Raw genomic sequence first — 22,838 nt, forward strand, 5'->3', positions numbered from 1 at the left:
CACTATAGCAAATAGGAAAGGGCTTAAAGCAGATCCTTGATGTAACTCAACCGTTATAGGAAAATTGGTTGTCACCCCTCCACAAGTGCGGACATTGGTTACTACTCCTTCATACATATCCTTAATTATACTAATGTACTTGAGAGAAACATCTTTCTTCATCATTGTCCACCAGAGAACGTCCCTAGGTACTCTATCGTATGCCTTCTCCAAATCAATAAAAACCATATGCAAATCTTTGTTCCTCTCTTTATTTCTCTCAATAAGTTGTCTAAGAAGATGTATAGCTTCCATAGTTGATCTTCCAGGCATAAAACCAAATTGATTCTCCGATATCATGACAATCTTCCTCAACCTAGACTCAATCACCCTCTCCCAAAGTTTCATAGTATGACTCATGAGTTTTATACCACGATAGTTTGTACAATCTTGTATATCACCCTTATTCTTATATAGAGGCACCAAAGTACTCTTCCTCCACTCATTAGGCATCTTATTTGTCCTCCAAATCTTGTTAAAAAGATTTGTCAACCATTCTAAACCTTTCTTTCCCAAGCATTTCCAAACCTCGATAGGTATATCATCTGGGCCAACTGTCCTTCTTGATTTCATTTTCTTCAAAGCCTCTGCAATTTCTTTCTTTTGAATCTTGCGCATGAAGTCACGATTCATCTCATGAAAAGCAATGGACAAGTCTCCAAGATCTTGAGCATGACTTTCATTAAATAGCTTATCAAAATAATATTTCCATCTCTCCTTAATCTCCTCATCTCTGACTAAAACCCTTTGCGTTTTATCTTTGATACATCTAACCATACCCAGATCCGTCGATTTCCTATCTCTCATCTTTGCAAGCCTATAAGTATCCTTCTCTCCCTATTTGGTATCCAACTTGTCATAAACCTCCTTATATACCTTATCCCTCGCGTTCTGAACTACTCTTTTAGTTTCCTTCTTTGCTATCATATACTTCTTCAAATTCTCATTATCACGACTCTTACTTAGATTTCTATAATACTCTCTTTTAACCTTAATAGCTAATTTGACATCCTCATTCCACCACGATGTATCCTTACCTAGTGGTGCACCGCCTTTAGACTCACCCAATACCTCCTTAGCCACCTTTCTCATGCCACCCGCTATCTTATTCCACATTGATTCTGAATCCTCCTCGAGACACCAATCAGCTTCCTTAACTACCTTCTCTACAAACATTCCTTGTTTAGCTCCTTTCAGTGCCCACCACTTAATTCTAGGATCTATCCTATGTCTATCCCTTTTGTGGCTCACATACAATAATCATGGAAATTACTTGCATTTTCAAAATCCAATATCATATTGTTAAAAATGGGCAAATAAAACATGATAACATGGGCAAAAGAATTGATACCCAAAATTCAGCATGTTGGCTGGAATCCAAAATTTAAAACCTATCCAAGGATATGAAAACAACTTTAAGTCCAGTCCCAAAAAAAAATTTGCTAATAAAAACATAAATAAAAGAGGACTTACCATTGATCAGTGTAGGAAATGCATCCTTCTGGTACTTTCCAAGAAGCTATGACAGCTTACCTTGCCATAGATTATTCCATGCAAAAACAACAATGACACCAGGGAGATCGGCTTGCCGGAAATCGCATATGCTAGAGGGGGAAACATAGAGGACGAGAGGGAGCCGACGGCGATGGGGCTGTTGGAAGCCACAATGAAACAGAGAGAGACGAGAGTTGCGAGGAGAGGGAACGAGAGGGGAGGGAAGAGGGAGCAGGCGCAGAGCTCCACCCCTTCCCTGAGTTCCCTCTGATGAAACAGAGAAGACGAGAGGTGAGGAGGAAAGGGGAGGGCGGTGCAGGGAAAGGTGTTGCGAGCCCTTCCCCGCGACCCTACTCACTTAACCCTATTGGGTTTTCGAATCTGGGTCGGGTCCGAACCCGACCTGGATCCGATACAATTTTTTTTGGGGGTGGGCGACCGCCCACCCCTTGCTCTGCCACTGGTCCACCCCTGTCCTTTTTAGAAACCTGCATACCCAGCAATGTGAGAGGCCAGATTGGGTCGAAGCTATCCATGAAATGGTTAGGGTTGGGTCAGGTCAGGTCAGGTTGTCTTGAAATTATGCATGTTTTAAAATCTAAACTTGTGCGCAACACAGTAAATCTCGGCGATAAATTGAATTCTCGCAAAAAAACACGATTAAAAATTTCTATATCTTTCACGTTTTATATATGATATTTTGAAAAAAATGCTTGAATTCAAATTCTCCTATTTATATCGCAATTTTTTTAAAGAAAACGCGATATAAATGCCCTTTAAGGACTTCAACCCCAACCATCGCATCTCGGTCCTCTGCAACTCGCCAATTGCCCTGAAGAAGTCTGGCGCCTCCGCAACTTCCCCATCGCCTGAAGCTACGCCGGCCCTGCATAATCACTGAATCTGAGTGTGGTTCTTCAGGTACTCTCTCTCTCTCTCCGCTTTCTTCGGTTTTCCGTCGAGTTCTGCAGATGGTTCTTTGTCAAATTTGTTCAATCCAGTAATTTCTGGTCGAGGGACTAACCCGTCCTTGATACTCGGTATTGCAACCAGCGCATCAAATGAACCATGCCCTCATTTGGTTTTGTGGGAATGAAACGATTTGTTTGGCGGATGTGGATCAAGTGCTTGTTAAATGAAACGATTTGTTTGGAGGATGTGGATCAAGTGCTTGTCAAAATGATTCGAAGAGATGTTTGTATCTTTTTCGGCCGTTGTTGATGCAAAGGCTAATCTCCAGAAGATGAACGACCCTTCTTTGAGTATTTGAGTATCGTGATTCTTATTTCTGAGATTTTTGAGGGATCGGTTGTTGCGTGCCAACCATTCCTTTACATTTCTCACGTAGATGGTTTCTCATGGATTGGCATGATTTTATGTTATGTCTATTTTGGATGTTAGTTTTGTTCTTTGTTACTTGTTTTCTGTGTGAATGGATTTCCTGTCGTGTTAACTGTAACTAGGCAAGCTTTTCGAGTTGAGATGTGGATTTATAAAACACGCCATCAATAGCGAGAATCAACTGCTTCTTTTCACCAATTCAAACAACATAGATCGCAGGTCCGGACCTTATTCAGAGCCCTGTGACAAAGGGTTGTTTTTGTTGCACTCATTGAGATGTTTTGGATTTTCGATGCACCCACTTGTCTAGAAAAATTAGATAAGTTGGAATTTTGGATTATGCTCCATAACGTGACAAAGCCAAATTATCCCAGTTTTCTGGATAGTGGGAGCATCCAGGCACAACCTGAGTGCAGAAAGTTAAAATGTGAATATCACTATATCGTGTTTGAACTATCTAAACCATCTTCAAAATAATCAATGTGTGGTGTTATACATGTTATTTTGTTGCCGTCCTCTGTTTTTCGTTGTGATTTGTGCATTTGTTACTAAATGTAGCTTTTTTCTTTTCAGGTGCAAACTTTAACTTTCATTTACGATGGGTCCAGTTAACAAGAGGTGTGTTGGCTCATTGCCAGATTTTATTTTGACTTGGGCATCATTTTTGTAATCATTCTATATTCTTTAGTGAAATATGGTCAATATGTTTATGTTAAACTTGTGTTTTTTCATGGATTAAATAAAGTCCTTGAATTGAAAGTGCTAATGTGTAATTCAGTTTGAACAATTCATGGTAGTGATGGGCCTTTGATTTGTGATCATGATATTCATGGTATAATATGAAGTGAACAGCTAATGTAAGCATGGCTGTTGTTATTGCAGCAAGTAGCTCAGTTGGTTGGACTGCCAGAGCACCTTTCATTGCACTCATATGAGTTTGCGAAAACCCATAGTGGGTAACTTTCTTGGGTGTTGAAAATACAACTGGTGACCGGGTGCCAGAAACATCTATGCATTAATCTATTAAATATATCTTATTAAATGTCCATAATCATTTGGATCTCAAGGAGTACGGTTCTATAATTAAAGACCTATTAGCCATGATCATGGTCCTGCTTTATGCAGACATGATGGCATATATTTTCATTAGGAGGTACCAGGAAATCTACTTGGTTGAGACCTATTCGTGAATTGTGAAATTGTTAATAAGCCATTCTCTGTCAAGTTGCTTGTTGTGTTGGCCTCGTGCATAATTTGGGCCGACCCGTCATGGTGCAGAGAGATCCAATGCGTCACCTCACTTGGACTGATCAACATGTACCTGACCTTCCTTTGCCTTCATGTTGCAACTTTTGATTTCTTTCTTACAGAGGTTGTTGACATCCTATTGGTTTACTAAGACTGTAAAATATTGGTGGAGTCGGTTGGTAGGTCCATGTGCTCTATTTTACACATGGTCGTTAGTGGACTTTAAGATATTAGACATTTAAAATTGAATTGACAAAAGTTTTGTTGAATCAACAAAATTTCTGTCAGAACTTTTGCAATGTTTGACTGGTTAATGTTTTTATTTATTATTGCTGCAGTTCATCAGGTCGTACAAAAAAGGATCCCTTACTAAGAGCCAAGCATAAACTTGAAAGGAAACTTCAGTTTCATGATAGTAAGTTGTCCTCTTTAACAGCTTTCTGCTTTCATACTCTTGTCTTCAGCAATGTATTCAGTCCAGTGTTATAAAAAACTTGCGCCTTGAGGCATGGCCCTCTGTGCCTCAAGGTGCAAGCCTGAGGCGTGAGGCGCAAAAAAGAAGAAGGAAGAAACACAAAAAAAAAGGAAGAAACGCAAAAAAAGAAGAAGAATAAGTTAATCTCATTTATTTTAACTTTTATAGGTTAATCTCATATTTTTTTTAGTACTTATTTGAGATTTTCTATTGCTTATTGGTTGTTGCTTTATAGGACACTATAATTTTCAATTATATAATTAGTTTTCCGGTTATGTAATCAGTTTCTTAGTTACTTTTATATGTTAATATCATATTTTTTAGTACTTATTTGAGATTTTCTATTTCTTATTGGTTGTTACTTCATCAATAAAGTATTTTATTTATTTATTTGTATTTTTAGATTTTTTTTTTATAATTTTTTAGAGTTTTCAAAAAAAAAATTTAGGCTTGCACTTTACGTCTCTCTTCAGTTTTTGGTGGAGCGCCTTGCTATGCTTCAACGCTTTTCACAACACTGAATTCAGTCATTTGTTATTAAAATATGGTTATTCCATGCTTAGCATCTCCAGTATCTTTATTAATGGACTTGTTCTCCATGCCAATTTCAATAGGCATATAACCCTCAGGTGGGTAATTTTTTCTCTTTTTTCTTCTTATTGACAAAATTATTCTTTGGGAATCTACTTTTGTGATCACACTCATCTCTTCTGCTTATTTGCAGCTTATTGCATATGAAACTTAAAGTTTTGAAAACCGATCAACTTTGTTTTCAAGATAAAACACATATATTGTTGTCCAACATTATCCTTTTTACCCTGGAAAATGGTACTTGAAAATTGTGGATGGGTAGGAAGTCACTTTCTAGACCTGTTTTAATAACTTGGTCACATATGCATAACAGGGAACTTTCTTCGACTTCAGTTAGAGGTTGTATGTGACTTACATCTGCTGAATGTATGGTACTGATTGTTTGTCATACAAAGCAAGGGAACATTTTAAAATTTCTGGCTGGCTGACAAAACAATCTTTATTGAGATACCTCTATGAGCAGATGTGATGATGCATTTCTTTAGAAAATTCAATTAGTATAATATTTAAAAAATGTTCTCAATAAAACAAGGAGGCATTTGTGGCAATAACTGGTCTATTTGTGAAGGTCTCTCCAAGTTCTTTTCGGTAACTCTTTCATTTGATCCATACATTCTAATTTCTATGATGCTTTAAGCAGAAATAGTCTTTTCATTGGCTTTCTTTATTTTATAAATGTTCTTTTCCTCTTACCTGTTCTTTCATCCTTCTGTGAACTATAACTTGATTAGTTGTCTTTGCTACATGTAACCAAACTTTGATTATCTATTTCAGAGGTCAGAGATACTTTCATCTCTTCAGGTGCCAAGAAGGCAATTGCAAAGGTGAGGGGATTACCTTGGTCTCTTGTGCTATTGGATCTCAGCTCCCATATTTAATTTTCATTCTAAAAAGATTATTTTGTCTTAAACATGTTAGAGAATAGAATACATGTAAACTAATTTCATCAACAATCCATTTCATTCAGATGGTCTTGATGTATATGGTTGGCAAGGAATTATGACATTGGTTTGGTTGTTGACTTATTATACTTCTTTGTAATGTTGATTTCATCACTTTTTTGTCTCTTGCTATTTCATGTTCATGGTTGCTCAGAAGAAAAGACATAGGGGTCGTCGAAGAGGAAAGAAAGCATATGACCTCTCGGCTCTTGCTGAGTTCCTTCCGGAGGTAGCTGGTAATGAATCACTGACTCCAACAACCAAGTCGGAGTTGAAGTGCAAATCTAAACAGAAGCTAGTGTAGGTCATCCATCCTTCTGTTGATGAATAACTGTGTGTGTGTGTGTAGAGGCCTTTAAGGAGCCCTGTGATTCCTCTCTAGATACTTTAAAAAAAAAGTTGTGCTAGAATTAAATGAGCTTTGATTGGCTTTTTTCACTTTAAAATAAAATTGAAAAAGTATGATGACTAATATTTAGTACAACTTTTTTATGAGTATCTTGAGAAGGGTCATAGGATGGATAGTTGGATACCTTTAAGAAGGTTCCTCAAATATTCTGCCTTCATATTGTACTCTCTCTCTCTCTCTCTCTCTCTCTCTCTCCACACACACACACACGCACACATACACACACACACACAAAGTCGTTGCTCACATACTTGCGTAAACACTGTTATTTTCACATTCTATATTTGGTCCTGACACTTTAAAATTGGTGGAAATTCACCTCTAGATTGTTATGGGGAACTTTCAGGTTTGATGATTGAACTGACAAAAACTTGATTTGATCAGTGAGAAGGAAGCCAAACAGTTACAAGCAGTTCTAGGTCATTCGGCATTCCAGTCAGATTCAGTATCTGCCATTCATCAGCACTTGGAATTAACTCTTTGTCGACGAACAGACGCACAACCGGACCGTCCAAAAAATAGCACGAAGAAGGCTGGTGATAGGAAACCTCAAAAGAAGCATTCGAAGGTCAAGCATATCCAACCTATGGAAATATGAAAAACTGGATTTGATAGGCAGATAAGTACGTCCTTATCTGAAGAAACATAGGTATCATTTCAAGTTAGAGCCGTTTTACATGAGAAAGAAGAATTATGCCTGAAGGAAGTTTTCTGGCAAGTTTTGGTGTCACCGGTAGCGGATTTGTGGACGTTTGCCCCTCAAAATCAAGTGGTTTCATCCTGTCTTCATGGTACTTCGGATCTGCATCTGCTTTGTCATGTAAAGCCTCATAAATGGATTTAAGAGGGTGTGGCGCGGGGTAGCTTGTCATAATCAGGAGTATTTTTTCAGAACCTTGAAGATTCAAGAGTTATTTGCAACTCTATGTCCAACTGATTCAACTAGGATCTGGCTAGCTTGCATAGGTTTAGCAATTGAACTCGGATTACTTGGGATTCCTCATACTCAAGGAGATGCAAATTTTGATTTGACAAGCAATTAGACCACGTATCCTGGTTGTTTGAATAAGTCTTTATGAAGAGAAGTTGTAACCGTGCATTAATCACCAACGCCATGTTGAAACCGTGGAAAACTGTTACGCTAGGATAACTTTTTGAGATAAAAATCGCAAACCCTTCATCGTATAAATGATGCATAGGCAAATCTGGGGCAAGCAGACCAAGGGTCTCTCCATAAGCATCTTTGCTACGTTTCAAAAGTTCATGAGAAAAAAATATTCCCAACATTAAGAGAGCTTTCGCTATGGAATGCATCTCTGTGCACTAATATGCAGCAACTCTTATATTTTTCATAATGATTATGTGATATTTTTTTCAGGCTTTTTTCATTTTATTTTTAAATTTTGGCCATGTGGATGTGATCTATGTACTTGATTTTAGAGGGATCAGCTCTTGAAGTGTTTGATTCCAACACATTGGTGGATTTTTATAAAGTTTGAAAATTTAACGGTATAAAATCTTTGTAAAATTTTGAGGCTCCAAACATCATTTTTCTCATTGAAAATACATGATCCAGGTATGGATTCTTAGTAAATCGACTATGCCCAACACATTTATGGGGCTGGAACTGTATAAAAAGCACTGTAGAAGCTCGAAAAACCCATTTAGCATGCGGTTTAACACCAAATTGGTTTAGCACCGACCCATTTTCCTATATATATTAACCATTATTAAGAATCTTTAGGTACATTTTCCATTATGTCTGAACAAAGTTGGTGCATACATAAAACAAGCCTTCATTAACACCAAGGAGGATGGCTACACCTGCAACAACGTTATGAATCAAAATAGGCTTAACACCCGCGACACACACACACACACAGAGAGAGAGAGAGAGAGAGAGAGAGAGAGAGAGAGAGAGAGAGAGAGAGAGAGAGAGCCTTCGTACAGTCCCACGCCTGAAGTAACACAAGTAGTCTGAAGTTTGAATATACCTGTTCAACAGAAAATAACAAATTCCTTCAAGACCAAAATAAATGATTGATCAACACATCACTTGGTTTTTTTTATGGAATTATTTGTATTTGTTTTGATGGGAAAAGATACATGCACAATTGAGGAAGTTTTGTCAAGATATCTTAATACATTAAAATGATGCGCCATGTGCAGTTCATCACAAGAGAGTAGATGACAAGGGGAGGTAACATGGTTTGGTTATAGAGACCTACATCCACGAGAGAACACCGATCAGCACATCTTTCATTATCTCAAGGATGGGTTACAAATAGTACCAGATCTACAAATCATGGCAACTAAAAAAAGAAGATAAGTATCCCGCCATATACATCCCTTTAGAGAAGGAAAGAGAGATAATAGCAGAGATTTTAGGAAAAGTGAAAACGGCGGTGCCATGGATATCTTTATCGTCAACACTCCCCCTCAAGCTGAGGGGCAAATATATCATGAGTTTCCAGCTTGTCAAAAACTCTCTATAGATTATCCTTGGGCACAACTTTAGTAAAAATATAGGCAAGTTGATCTATACTGGCTATGAAATCAGTAAATATTTTCTTGCTTTGCACTTTATCTCTGACAAAATGATAATCTATTTCTATGTGTTTCGTTCTTTCATGAAACACCAAATTTGCAACTATATGTATAGTTGTTTGATTGTCGTAATACATAGGCATCAGAGTTTGAACTTTGAATCCCATCTCTTCAATAAGCGCTTTAGTCTAGGTTAATTCACATGTTGTGGTAGCCATAGCCCTGTATTCTCCTTCAGCACTTGAACGAGACACAACCTTGTATTTTTTACTCTTTCAGGATACCAAATTACCACCCACAAATATGCAAAAATCGATTGTGGATTTTCTGTCGAGAGCACTGCCAACCCAATCAGCATCCATGTAACTACAAATATCCATATTCTCATTTCTCTTGTACCAAATACCACGTCTTGGAGTTTTTTTTAAATATCATAGAATGTGATCGACAACATCTTTATGAGACTTTTGAGGGTTGTGTATGAATTTACTAACTTCTCCCACGATGTATGCAATATCTGGACAAGTAACAATCAAATAAATAAAGCTTCCCCATAAGCTTTTGATACTGCTTAATATCTTGGATTGGTTCTGATTTAGCTTTTTAGAGTTTATGATTCACCTCTATAGGCGTGTTGGCAGGTTTAATAACAAGTTTTCCGGTTTCTGTTAACAAGTCAATAGTGTACTTCATTTGAGAGAGATATAATCCTTTTCTTGAATGTCTGCTCTCAATTCCAAGAAAATATATTAATTTTCCCAAATCCTTAATATCAAAAACTTTATGTAAGTATTTCCTGACATTATCTATATCATTCATGTTATCACTTGTCACAATTATATCATCGACATACACCAATATAATAGTGATGCATTTGTCACTTCTTTTGATAAACAGAGAGTTATTAGAAACACACCTCTTGAAGCCATTTTCTTTCGAGGCCTGGCTCATCTTGGCGTACCATGCCTGGGGTGATTGCTTAAGACCATAGATAGATTTTTTAAGTATGCAAGCAACACTAAAATCATTCCAACTGGGGTGTCCAGGTGGAATCTACCATGAAGACTTCCTCAGTGAGATCTCCTTGTAAAAATGCATTTTTAACATCTAATTGGAATAAGTTCCATTTTTTATTACATGCAATGGATAATAAAATTATGAAAGAATTCACTTTCGCTACTGGTGCAAATGTTTCTGTGTAATCAATTCCTTTAGTTTGAGAAAACCTCCTAGTAACTAGTCTTGCTTTGAACATTTCTACCAATGCATCGCTTTTATACTTGACCTTGTAGACTCATCTACACCCAACAATGTTTTTGTCTTTTAGTTTTGGTACAACCTCCCATGTTCCATTTTTTTTTCATGGCCTCAAGTTCTTCCCTCATTGCATCACACCATAGCTTTTGTTTGTAGGCTTCATCGAACGAACTTGGTTCATGATGTTCTGAGATTTTAGCAAGATATGAAATGTAGCTTTTGAAGATATGCTCATATTGAATTTGATTTTCAATAGGATAAATAGTATCAATATATGTAACAAAGTCTCGCAATCTATTGGGCATTCAAGTGATTCTTTCATATTGGAGAACGACCCCTTCTTCATTCTGACTAAAGTTATAATTAATCGGTTGAATCTGACTAGTCAGATTTGGCACATTATTATCTAAAGGAACACTATAAGGGTGACATTGGGCAAAACAATATCATTTTTAGGTTGTTGCTCCCCCTTGCTACCATATTCCTTACTTTTGAAATATGTTGTGCTTTCATCAAAAGAGACATCCCCTGAAATATAAAATTTATGATTTTTAGCATCATAGCACCGATATCCTTTTTGAGATGGTGAACATCCAAGAAACACACATTTGATAACCCTTTGTTGAAGTTTGCTCCTAAACATAGGATGTTTCCAAACATATGCAACTCAACCAAAAGTTTTTAAATGAGATATAGAGTGTTCTCTCTCTTTGAGAACTTCAATGGGAGACTTAAAATCCAAATTGTGGGTAGGAAGATGGTTTATAATATAGCTAGCAGTGCTAACTGCATCATCTCAAAAATTTTCAGGAACATTCATTTGAAACAACAAAGCCCTAGTGATCTTAAGAAGATGACAATTTTTTCTTTCGGCGATATCATTCTATTGAGGTGTTCCGACACATGAGGTCTCATGTTCCATGTCATTTTTTATACGGAAATCAACAAACTTATCATTTATATATTCAATCCCATTATCGGTTCTCAAGATTTTGATCTTGCAACTGTATTGAGTCTGAATCATAGTGTAGAAATTGACAAATTTATCAAACACTTCATCTTTAGTTTTGAGAAAATAAACCCAAGTAACTCTGAAAAATTCATCAATGGAAGTCAAATAATATTTGTAACCCTTGTGAGATAAGACTGGGGAAGGTCCTCAAACGTCCGAGTGAATAATATCAAACTTTTGTGATGAAACTCTCTCAGACGAGGGAAAGGGCGAGTCATTTTAGCAAATTGACATGTCTCACATTTATTCCAGTCAAAGTCTAAATTGGGCTTCAATTTTCTTAGCACCTTGCTGGAAGGATGACCTAACCTGATATACCACATTCTTCATTCATCATCTGATTGTGCCACCAATGCTTTATTTGGGTTGTCAAGAATGTAGAGACCACGAGATTCAGTTCCTCTACCAATCATCCTCCCTTTCCCCTTGTCCTGAAATAATACCTCAGTAGGGGTGAAAATAACATAACAATTCAAGGATCTGATAATTGTGCTGATAGACAACAAATTAGATGTTAATGTTGGTAGATAAAGAGCACTATCTTTTTAACAAAAAAAAATTAACTTATCCTCTTCCTTCGGCATTCATAAGAGAACCATTAGCAACAGAGACAAGTTTAGAACTAATATTAGATATGATGCTTTCTAAATAAAAAGTCTGCCTTGTCATATGTTCAGATGCACCAGAATCGACAATCCATACGTAACTGCTAGATGGATGAGTGGCAAAACAAGAGCAAGATTCATTAGGTATACCTGAATCTTTGTATGCAAAGGCAGCTATATTATTCTTTGCGAATCCTTGAAGAATTTGTGTGAGTTTTTAGCTTGTTGTTTGCCTTTAAACACATTTGGCCATTTATTGAGCTTCCAACGCCGTTCCCGAGAATGGTTGTCTCTCTTGAAAAAGGTGCAAAATAATTTCTTCTCTTTGGATTTTTGTATTTCGGCATCTTGAGAGAATTTTAATTGTTTTTCATCTTGCTTGGTCACAAGTGTTGCTCTGCTTTCATCGACTTCTTCACTTTTTGCATTCATAACTTTTTGACGGGACTCCTCATGCATGATAGTGGCACATGCCACATTGAGGGAGGGCAATTCAGAGGACATTAAGATTTGGCTTCTAAGTTGTTCATATGTCGGTCCCAGTCCAGCAAACATTTGAAAGAGTTTTTCGTGATCTCTCCACTTTTTAAAAGAACCTGCATCAATAATGGGAGGAATGTAAGAATCAAATTCATCCCACATACTTCTCAGCTGCCCTAAATATTCGCTGAAGGGCATATCGTCAAGCTTCAAATTATAGATATATTGAGCTAACTGATAGCTCTTATCCATATTATATTGCTGGCCGTAAAGATCCTTAGCCACATCCCAAATGATTAGCCGAATCAAGAAACATAAATTCTTCGAAAATACATGGCTCCGTGGAATTCAGAAGCCATGCCATGACCATATGGTTGCTCGATTTCCACTCCTTAAAACTGTAATCAGTTTCTGTTGGCTTGGGTTTTTTCCCGTAACACGTCCCAACTTGGTTTTTTCGTTGAGAACAAGAGCGGCAGACTTCGCCCATGCCGTGTAGTTGTAACCATTAAGCAAAACGGTAGTGATTTTCAGAGAGGTACTAATTTGCTCATGATTAATGGTGGGAGTAGCATATTCAATATTTTGACTGTTGTTAGCCATAATGAACCAAGAAGCACTACAACATCACTACTTTCGATTCAGAGAACCTGCTTTGATACCATGTTAAAATGATGTGTCACGTGCAGTTCATCACAAGAGAGTAGATGAGAAGGGAAGGAAGCAACAACACAAAGAGGGAAGGTGGTTCGGTCATAGAGACCTACGTCCACGAGTGAAGATCGATCAACACATCTTTCATTATCTCAAGGATGGGTTACAAATAGTGCCTGATCCACAAATCATGGCAACTAAAAAAGGAAGATAAGTATCCAGCCATGTACAACCCTTTAGAGAAGGAAAGAGAGATAATAGCAGAGATTTTAGGAAAAGTGAAACCGACGGTGCCATGGATATCCTTATCATCAACATAATGCCATTATTGAATTATAGTCTATCCATCCATCTCCAATCTCATCAATTTGCATAAGATCTTATCTAAGGTAAAACAAATACTAGAATTCAAAAGTAAAAATTATGATCTTTTGCATTTGTCATGAGAAACTACGTGCACTTTACACCAATGAATAGCCAAGATCGTCCATATGCTCCCTAATGCTAAGGTTCTGTAATAGCAATTAGCAAAGCTCAACTGATTCATGAAACCTCAAGCAGATTCATCTTACCATCGCCGCTGATGAAGAGATTGCAGTCCAAGCTTGTAAGTTATTTCTGAAACACTCATGCTGTTTGGAAGATCTTGCTTGTTGGCAAATACAAACAGTATAGCATCATGCAATTCCTCCTGAATAATTGAAAAAAGGAAAAAGCAATTCAGTTTGACACTACATTTTGAAGAACCATGCACCTCAAATTGAAACCCAAATATAGGAGTTGTTCATAGGATAAATATAAACAAAATCCAAAATTTTTGTCTTGCATGGACAATACACTTCAATACTTCTTCAATACTTGTTATAAGAGAATATACAAGATCCAATTTTGTCAACTTCAATTGACAGTACATAGGAAAAACACCTAGGGGGCATTTGGTAGCCCCGGATTTCAGACCTGAGGGATATCTATCAATCAAATTTGAAATCTTAGAACGGAGTGGGGAGGTCAGTTCTCAGATCCCATCCCCCAACCGCACCCCTCCTCCTCCTTTCTCACCCTCACCTAAGTGAGGAATCTCACACCCTCAATCTGGCGGATCTGAGATCCTGTGTCTGTTAAACCAATCAGTGCCGCTCCACGCCATCCAGGATCTGAGATTCCTGGCTATCAAACACATCCTTAATGATTAGGCAACCAAAACCGATGATCTTTCCTCATTGTCACCCTGGTCATTCAGACCATAAATCACAAAAATGCACACTTAGAGCCCACATATAAGTTATGTTCAATGTTCAAAAGGATTGCCCTACAAACAGGTTAACTTGAAATCCATATTTACTCCCCTAGTTAAATGTGGTTATATGGGACAATTGACCACAACATGCTTGTAAGGCCAAGTGTTTAAATTAGTATTAATTTATATGCTGATATCCGCTAGTCATTTAAAATTTGATGCTTGCTCACTAGGGTAAACAAAATAATGTATAGAAAGAGGTCATCTAGTAATATATGCACAGAACCTGCGGATGTTATACAGTTCAGTAACTTCAGTTTTCAATTAAATGAGCCTTCACTTCCTCTCTGTTGTGTATCTATGCGCCTGCGTGCAACTTGTGCACCCACTCACCTGGCTATTTGTTGTTCCGGATATAGAAAATTTCAAAATTAGAAAAAAAAAATCAAGAAAAATCAAGATCAAGAAATAGTAGAATAAGGAAATCATGATCATTACTGAATCAACTGTTAAAGCTTAATCCTGAAGCTTCTGTTTAGTATAAAACCTCCAAGACATGGGCTAAAAAGAATTGTAACTAAGAGGACGTACGACTACTGTGAATGTTCTAAAGATCTACAAGAAAGGACTAACCTCACTCAGCATTCGCTGCAGCTCATCTCTGGCTTCAAGAACACGCTCTCTGTCATTGCTAGGAATGTATATATATATTTTTCATTCAGCTAGGACCCACCAATCCCTAAGAACACATCTGTAAGTGCATGCGACACCAGCATCTTAGTGGTCAGAGCTTAGCATTTCTCTTCAAGTGGAATAAGGTCTAAGACCTCACCTAGGTAAAACTTTTGAAAATCCCATATCCTAATGATGAGTTACAATGTATATTGGATTAAGTTTTATCGTCTTAAAAACTAGTTTTAAATTGTCTTTAAGTAGTCATAGTTCAGATTAACTGATAAAACAAACAAATTCTTGTTAATACATTCTAAGCCGCTCCTCTTTGGAGTCATTTTCTTAAGACATTATTCTCCACATCTGCCGCTCTGTATCATAGACAACTATGAAGGACTTTATTTACGTACAATAGCAAATGTATTGACATCGAATTAATACGGTGTATCAATGTTTTAAAACAAAAAGAATTACTCTTATCCAAAATTTCCCTAACACAATAAACAGCTAGAAAGAGAATAGGAAGAAATTCACATACACATGCAAACAGAGAGGATCTATGGTGATTACCTTGTCTGGTAATGAAATTGTAATGTTGGATTTCCCTATGGTAAGTTATCCCTAGTAAAAAAATTGTAATAATTTTTATTTATTTTTTTGTTTTTCGCACATCAGATTCTTCATATGTGATCTACATGTTTGGGTCAGTAGAAATCAGTGCTTGGATCATGTTATTCCACAGGATATGTAAGATTTTGCAGGGTTGAAAAATCAACGACCTACAATGTATTAAATTTTGGACCCTCGTAAAATTGTATTTTTATGTTGAATGAATATGATCCAATCCTTTACAACTATTTTGACCAGGCTGAACACATCCATAGGGTTAGATTTGGTCCAAACAACTTTCTATTATGAGTTTCAATTAACACTACAAGAAAAATGCTAATTAGCGATGGATATTTGTGACGAATTTTTTTCGTCGCAAATTAGCGACGGATTAGCGAGAAAAAATTATTTGTCGCTAACATTCAAAATATTTACAAAATTAGCGACAAAAAGTTTTCTCTCACTAATTCTGTCGCTAATGAGCAATGAAATTTTTCTGTCAGCAAACACTACAAGAAAAATGCTAATTAGCGACGGAATTAGCGAGAGAATATTTTTGTCGCTAATTAGCAAGGGAATTTTTCCGTCTCTAATCCATCGCTATTTTTCGATTTAAACCGACTCATCTAAGGCGCAAAATTTTCTCTCTCTCCCCGTACAAAATTTAAACTGACTACTTCGTGGAGGGCCTCCTTGACTTCTTGAACGAGGCCGAGCTCGTGGCGGAGGAACGCGAGGAAGAAGAGTCAGAGTCACCCGTCGGCGCTGGAGGACCAGGCCGGCCTGACCTCTTCAGTCCTGTAAGTGGTTTTCCTTTTCGAGCGTGGCTTTCCGTTTCCGACCTAACGATTCTGTCACTACAAGAAAAACACCAAGTAGCGATGGACAATATCTGTCGCTAAACTGTTTAGCGACAGATTAGTGATGAATATCGTCCGTTGCATAATTCTAGTCGCTAAATTCTGATGGAATTTATCTGCCGCCAATTCGTCGCTAATTAGCGATGGATTTACGATGACTTATTTTCGTCGCAAATCCGTCGCTACTTAGCGATGGATTTGTGACGGAGTATATTCGGATAAATTCCGCTGCTAACTTTTCATCAACTAAGTTAGCGACGGATGTGCGACGGAATACAATCTGTCACAAAACGTATAATCCCTGAATATTAGCGACAGATAATAGCTATCGCTAATCCGTCACAAAATTTAAAAAAAAAAATTAAAAAGAGCCCCAAGGCGTGCGCCTCATGCACCTTGAGGCGCGCCTCAAGCACCTTGAGGTGCGCCTCAAGCCGAGGCGTGCACACTCATACGCCTTGAGGCGCGCCTCATGTGCCTTTCCCAGGGGCAATGAAATTTTTCTTCATTATTGGTCTTGAGGTCAACCACTTTTCCAAGGGCAGAGTTCTACTTTTCCACTTGCAAATGTGCCCGATAAATTAGCATTGAGAAGATGATACCATATGTTAGCATTACATGTGGGCTTCCATTCCTTTACAACAGCTACTAAATGAAGAAAATTTCTTTTTTTAATTTCATTTCAATATTGTGCACTGCAAATGTCATTGCACAGAGTTTTTTTAAAGACAACCTGAATGTGTCGACAAGGTCACATATACAATCTTCAAAATGAATAACATCAGACCCACTTGTTCTCGCTTCTTCAATTCTGAAGTGTTTAAGCATATAGCAAATCCATCCTTCGTCATTTGAACTGGGCAATCAAGGACATCAGCTCCATCTTCCACAGCTTGTTGATAAGCCAGATTAGTGCAGCCAGCATATATTTCACTCGACCCCAAAAATGAGATGACCAAAGGCTTTGCTGAAGCACCCAAGGATAACATAAAACTAAATCATGAGAAAGGAAAATAGTGCCAAAATCTCCACAAAAGATCTAACAGAAACTAAGCCTGCAATAGAATAAAAAAGTAGTTGCGCACTAAGAATATGCAATGGGAAAGCCTACCTTGGCCAGAGGTACGATTTGTTACCTAACTGAAGCAATCTGAAACATCAAATTTAAAATATAAGATTGCAATGAGGCTACATGTCATAAAAGAAGAGAAAGCTATGATTAATATCTCAAAAATGAAATATTTTTGTCTTCCACTCTTAAATAACATGTAACAGATTATATACATTCTTATGAAAAAATATGACCGAAAGAGTCAACAGAGTAAGTCCAATGCACAATCACCTACATAGATTAGGTTCTACTAGAATTATCTTTTTATGCCTGATTCTGTTTGATGCTGGCAAGCACAACAAAGCATTTAACAACACTTTCAAAACTAATAGGAACTGCTCATGAAGGCCTCCTAATAGGATATAAATTTGCTAGTCTTTTTGTACCTGCAATCTAGTAGAAAACAACACATTTGTCAATTTGTTCCACTCCTGCAGATCTAACCTTACAAATGTGATATATACACTTTCTTTAGTAGAAAACATGCTTTGAGTTATGTGTCTGCAACATGAGTTGGCTTTCCAAGGGCTTCAGAAATCAACCACAATGTACCGAAATTTCATGACAATCATACATTTTGAGAAAAGATCCAAAGTGTGATCATCTCATACCACAGTTAACTTTCCAACAAAGACAATATACAACTATACATCTGTTTCCAAAGTGTGATTTAAAAAATTACAACAAATTTTGGGGGGAGATGATAAAATTTAGATTAAAAAGTAAAAAAAGGACCAACCATAGTCACCCTGGATCATTTGCTTGTTTTGCTTCTTTCTCCACCAAGCTACAAAAGCTAAAACAAGGAGGGCGTCTGAAGTGCAGCCAAGAGCAACTCCAAATGCAACAACGACTTTATGGCCCTTTTGTTTTCCTGAATAAAAAAAGAATGACAAAAAACCAACAAACAGATCTTTAGATACCAAAATGCTAAATTGTAGAAAGTCTTGTTGAAACATACAGTGAAAAAAGGAAGAAGAATAATTAGTGGATGGAGAGAAAGAAACGTACCAGGTGATGCATTTGGAGGGGAAGAAAGAATAGTTGACTGAGTTGTTGTGGAACAATCTTGTGCAGAACCGCTCCCGCATTTTAGAAGATTGCCTTCAATACTAACATCAGATAAAATACAACCCACATAAGAAAAAACAACAATATGAAAAGAACATAACAAAGGATGCCACAAAACATTTTTACTTGAATGTTCTAGCAGGAACTTTGGGCACGGGTCCACTCAAATTGTTGAAAGACAAGTCCTTGTAACATCATGGCATCTAAAAGTAACTAAACATCACCATATCTAGAAACGTCTTAGGAATTTAGCACTTCAACTTCTCAGTGAAAAATAAATGGGAGACTAAACTTACAGAAAAATAAGTTGTGGGATTTTAGCAAGAGAAACAGGAAAACCTCCACAGAGACTGTTATTGTTTAACCTCCTGCATGCACTCAACCATGACCATGTTATTTACCTCAAGAAAAATAAGACCATACATTACAAGTGAAGAAAGAGAAGGAAAAACAGAAAACACACACACAGTGAAAACTTAAAAAAGGATAAAAACTCACAAATATTGAAGACTGGTGAGCTTACCAAGGCTATCAGAGAGAGGTCCAGAAAATTTGTTATTAGAAAGATCAAGTGTCTTCAATTTTGAAAGTTTCCTCAGCTCTGCAGGTATCTCTCCAGAGATAATATTGGTCAGATTTCCTATTTCTGCAGATAATGTACCAGACAGACTCTAGTTTGCTGCCTCTCTAGAACATCAAAACAAGAAACAAAATAGAGGAGGTGGGGCACCTTGTTGTTATAATAGAAAAATTCTCCTCCTCCTATACGGCAACAAATGCAAGGTGGGGCACCCTGTTGTTATAATAGAAATCAAACCTCACTGCCTTCCCCCTTCCCCTTATCGCGTGATAGGGGGGACAAGATAAACCTCACCCCCCAAGATCGTCGGGTGGAGGTGAGGTTTATCCTTACCCAAAGCCCTCACGGTGTGTCTCCTCCACCCGTCGATCAAACAAAAGAGTGACAGAGAAAGAGGTGTGAAGAAAAAAAACCCGACAAAGTTGCAGAAAGAGGGAGAAGCTTACCGGAATCACTGCCAGCGACACTGTAAGTACGAATCCGGCCGGTAGCCATGGTTGTCGATGAGTTGCAGGAAAAAAAAAACTCTTCAAGAGAGAGTCAAGAGAGAGAGAGGGCCAGCCGACCGAGCGCCCTGCAACAGAGAGGAAGAGAGAGAGGGCAGGCTCCATCAGCCGGCCCCTCTCCATCTGAGAAGAAAAGAAAAAGGCGGAAGGAGTTGTGCCCCTTCCGCCCTAACAGCTGATCCCTTGCGACCGACCAGCAAGTTACCAGGTTCAGGCTGAATCACCCTATGGGTAACGAGGGAGAGACAGAGGGAGGTTAGTGCCCTAATTTGATAGCTTTAAACAAAAATTAGCGAGGGAAATATTCCATCGCAAATCCGTAGTTAATGAGCGACAAAGAGCGACGGATTTGTGACAGAATATTTCTCTCGCTAATTCCGTTGCTAAGTTGCTACAGTTTTGTGACAAAAGTTTTTTTGTCGCCCATCTGTCGATAATTAGCGACGTATTTGAGACAGAATTTGTTCTGTTGCTAATTTCAAAATATTTTAAAGATTGGCGGTGGATAATGTTCTCTCGTTAATTCCACCGCTAATTTGTGACAGATTTTTTTCGTCGCAAATATCCGTCACTATTCAGGGTTTTTCTTGTAGTGTGTTAGGGGTTCTGATTTCAAGTCGACAGACAAGCAAGGGAAGCAGGTCGGGAGCGCGCCGGTTCAGAGGTGCAGCCACTGTATTGTGCAGAACACCCCACAGTGGCGGGCCGGGCCGGACAAGCAAGGAACCAGGTTGAGAGGGTGATGGAGAGCGCACATGAGAGTGCACCGGTTCGGAGGTGCGCTCTCCTGCGTTGTGTGGAAGACCCCGCAATGGCGGGCCAGGCCAGAAAAGTAGGGAACAAAGTCGGGAGGGCGCTGGAGAGTGCACCAGTTCTGTGCAAAAGACCCCGCAGTGGCGGGCCGGGCCGCTCGGGTGCAACGCATGTGTGGTGCGGTACAAGTCCGGCCTATTGCTGTCGGAATACCGCCTGGCAGTTTTTAATTTTTTTTAAAATTTAGCGACGGATATTATTCGCCGTTAAGTTAAAATAGCGACGGACTAGCGGCGAATATTATCCGTTGCTAATTTAAAATAGCGACGGACTCATGACGGATCATGTTCGTTGTTAATCTGTCACAAATTAGCAATGGAAGTAACGACAAATCATTTTTGTCGCTAATTAGTGACGAGAAATATGCGATGGACGTTATCCATCGCCAATCCATCGCTAAGCTGTTTAGCGATGGATTAATGACGAATTAACGACGGATAGCGTCCGTCGCTAATCCACATTTTTCTTGTAGTGGGGTTTCTTACCCGCGAGTGTAGCCAATATTACCCTCCACTAGCCATGTATGAAGTTTAACAATTATGGATGGCATCCATATTATAAACAAAACCACTATTTTTTTTTTCTTTTTAGACATTTGTCACACCAGCCAGTTCTTAGGGATAGCATTTGCTACCCTGGCTGGTAACGAACTCCCTAGTTGGAACTCATAGAGGCAGGTTGTTTTAACCATATCTGACCTCATGGATGTCTTCAGCATGGTCAAAATAGTAGGTATCCACCCTTGGATCATAGATTTTTATGTAAAAATATGATCTTTTGAGATTTGAAAATTTGGCTCATAAAATCAAACCTATACATCAGAAAAATATGATCCAAAGGTGAGTTTCTACTAAACTTAATATGTAGATAACATCTGAAGGGTCAGATGAGCAAAAAAAAACGAAAAATAAATAAATAAAAATATTACAGTTTTTTAACTAGGGGTTCCTTACCCACGAGGGTAGCAAACATTACCCCGCTCTTATTTTTAAAATTATTTATTTCATGAATTTGTCTTTGCTACTGTCTATAGTACCATACCATCTAGCAGGACTTCTTAATATTTGCGTTGAATGTTGTATATAATTTACTTTGCAAATATGATTTTCATAGATTTTTCAGTGGAGTACAAGTATTAAAATAAGATATTTGATATTTACGCAGATAAAAACAGCAAAAACTCAATAGTTAACAATAGACTGAAACTTTATAATAAAAGAAAATCAGGTGAATACGAAGCTCTAAGAAAGAGTGCTAATTACCAATGGTGGTGACGATCTCTCCAAGCTTGAGCTTATAGAGAATGGTGGTCTTGCCCGCAGCATCAAGACTCACCATCAGAATCCTCATCTCCCTCTTTGCAAATTAACAGCATCCTCACCAGCTTTGAAACGGCCAACCCCATCTGATCCCCAACTGCTCCAATTGCATTGTCACACAATCCACAACCAAAGAAAGTAGAATCCCTTAGTTCAATTCTATGAAAAATCTTGACTTTTTTTTTTAACAGAAAGGCATCCCTCATAAAGGTCGCAGCGGAAAAATCTTGTCAACGATACATCATGATTTCTAATTTCTATTCAACTGAAAGAAAACTGGAAAAGATTCAGAGATGGGCAATCTTACGTACATAAAAACCAAGCTGGAGAGAATTCCGAAGATCAGAAGAGGACGAAGTTGATCAACTCTTATCATCGTCATGGCGAAGACATTCTGGTCGTAGCCCAACTCTTATCATCTTCAGCGGATGAAGAAGAATAAAGGGAAAAGAGAATAAGAACAAAGCCGATTCTTTGCGACCTTTTTTTTTTTTTTTAATAAAACGGATTCCTTGCACCTTGAGTCTCCCATTCTTCCATAACGCATGAAAAAGGATGCTTGAAAATGATGCAAACGAAGAAATTTGTAAAGATCTCTTTGACAAAGTAGTGAGTTTGAAAAATAAGTCTTAAAAGGAATCTTTGCCACCTATAATGTTAATGTAATATGGTCATATACTCGCATCAGTTTCTAAAACTGGCAATGTAAAGAAATTTGGGCTTGATTTTTGAAGGATGACCGAAGTCAGACTATTATTACTACGTCATCTGGGTTTTTGGCACAAGGCAGCATTACCAGGGTTTAGACATGGGTGAAAACGGGTTAGATACATGTTGGACGAAGGTAGATCTAGATCCGAATCTAGAATTCAAGAAACAGGTTAAATCCAAGTTCAGATCCATCTGGGTAGGGCTGGACAATGGGCTGGGCAGCCCGCGACCTGGCCTGAACGGGTCATTCCTGACC

General features: G+C 38.0%; 2 protein-coding genes across 4 annotated transcripts; one reads left to right on the forward strand and one right to left on the reverse strand.

The window, feature by feature from the left end:
* The first annotated feature begins 2,330 nt into the window (after positions 1-2,330).
* Positions 2,331-7,332, forward strand: LOC149832716 (uncharacterized). 3 transcript variants are annotated; one of them, XM_090012559.1, is made up of 6 exons: positions 2,331-2,454; positions 2,587-3,492; positions 4,461-4,537; positions 5,963-6,012; positions 6,284-6,429; positions 6,923-7,332. In XM_090012559.1, the coding sequence occupies exons 2-6, from the start codon at positions 3,473-3,475 to the stop codon at positions 7,134-7,136; spliced, it is 507 nt and encodes a 168-aa protein (XP_089868685.1). In that variant the 5' UTR covers positions 2,331-2,454; positions 2,587-3,472; the 3' UTR covers positions 7,137-7,332. The 3 variants fall into 3 exon arrangements, 2 of the variants coding, with proteins under 2 accessions (XP_089868685.1, XP_089868684.1); XM_090012558.1 differs by having other exon boundaries at positions 3,448-3,492; XR_016433128.1 differs by lacking the exon at positions 2,587-3,492 and having other exon boundaries at positions 2,343-2,454.
* A 4,348-nt stretch (positions 7,333-11,680) lies between these two features.
* Positions 11,681-22,292, reverse strand: LOC149832717 (uncharacterized). The gene is made up of 6 exons (XM_090013290.1): positions 22,183-22,292; positions 21,815-21,968; positions 18,322-18,456; positions 17,263-17,438; positions 13,666-13,784; positions 11,681-11,846 (listed from the first exon to the last, which is right to left on the reverse strand). The coding sequence occupies exons 2-6, from the start codon at positions 21,900-21,902 to the stop codon at positions 11,681-11,683; spliced, it is 684 nt and encodes a 227-aa protein (XP_089869416.1). The 5' UTR covers positions 21,903-21,968; positions 22,183-22,292.
* Between the last annotated feature and the right edge of the window lie 546 nt (positions 22,293-22,838).

Source organism: Nuphar pumila, chromosome 7 (assembly GCF_984573655.1).
Source record: "Nuphar pumila chromosome 7, dmNupPumi1.hap1.1, whole genome shotgun sequence".
NCBI lineage: Eukaryota > Viridiplantae > Streptophyta > Magnoliopsida > Nymphaeales > Nymphaeaceae > Nuphar > Nuphar pumila.

Coding starts and splice junctions, on each gene's coding strand:
- LOC149832716 (XM_090012559.1), top strand. CDS start 3,473: ATGGGTCCAGTTAACAAGAG. Junction 3,493..4,460: donor ATGGGTCCAGTTAACAAGAG/GTGTGTTGGCTC, acceptor TTATTGCTGCAG/TTCATCAGGTCGTACAAAAA. Junction 6,013..6,283: donor CCAAGAAGGCAATTGCAAAG/GTGAGGGGATTA, acceptor ATGGTTGCTCAG/AAGAAAAGACATAGGGGTCG.
- LOC149832717 (XM_090013290.1), bottom strand. CDS start 21,902: ATGAGGATTCTGATGGTGAGTCTTGATGCTGCGGGCAAGACCACCATT. Junction 18,457..21,814: donor AGAGATCGTCACCACCATTG/GTAATTAGCACT, acceptor TTTTTTATTCAG/GAAAACAAAAGGGCCATAAA. Junction 17,439..18,321: donor AATGATCCAGGGTGACTATG/GTTGGTCCTTTT, acceptor TGGGTGCTTCAG/CAAAGCCTTTGGTCATCTCA.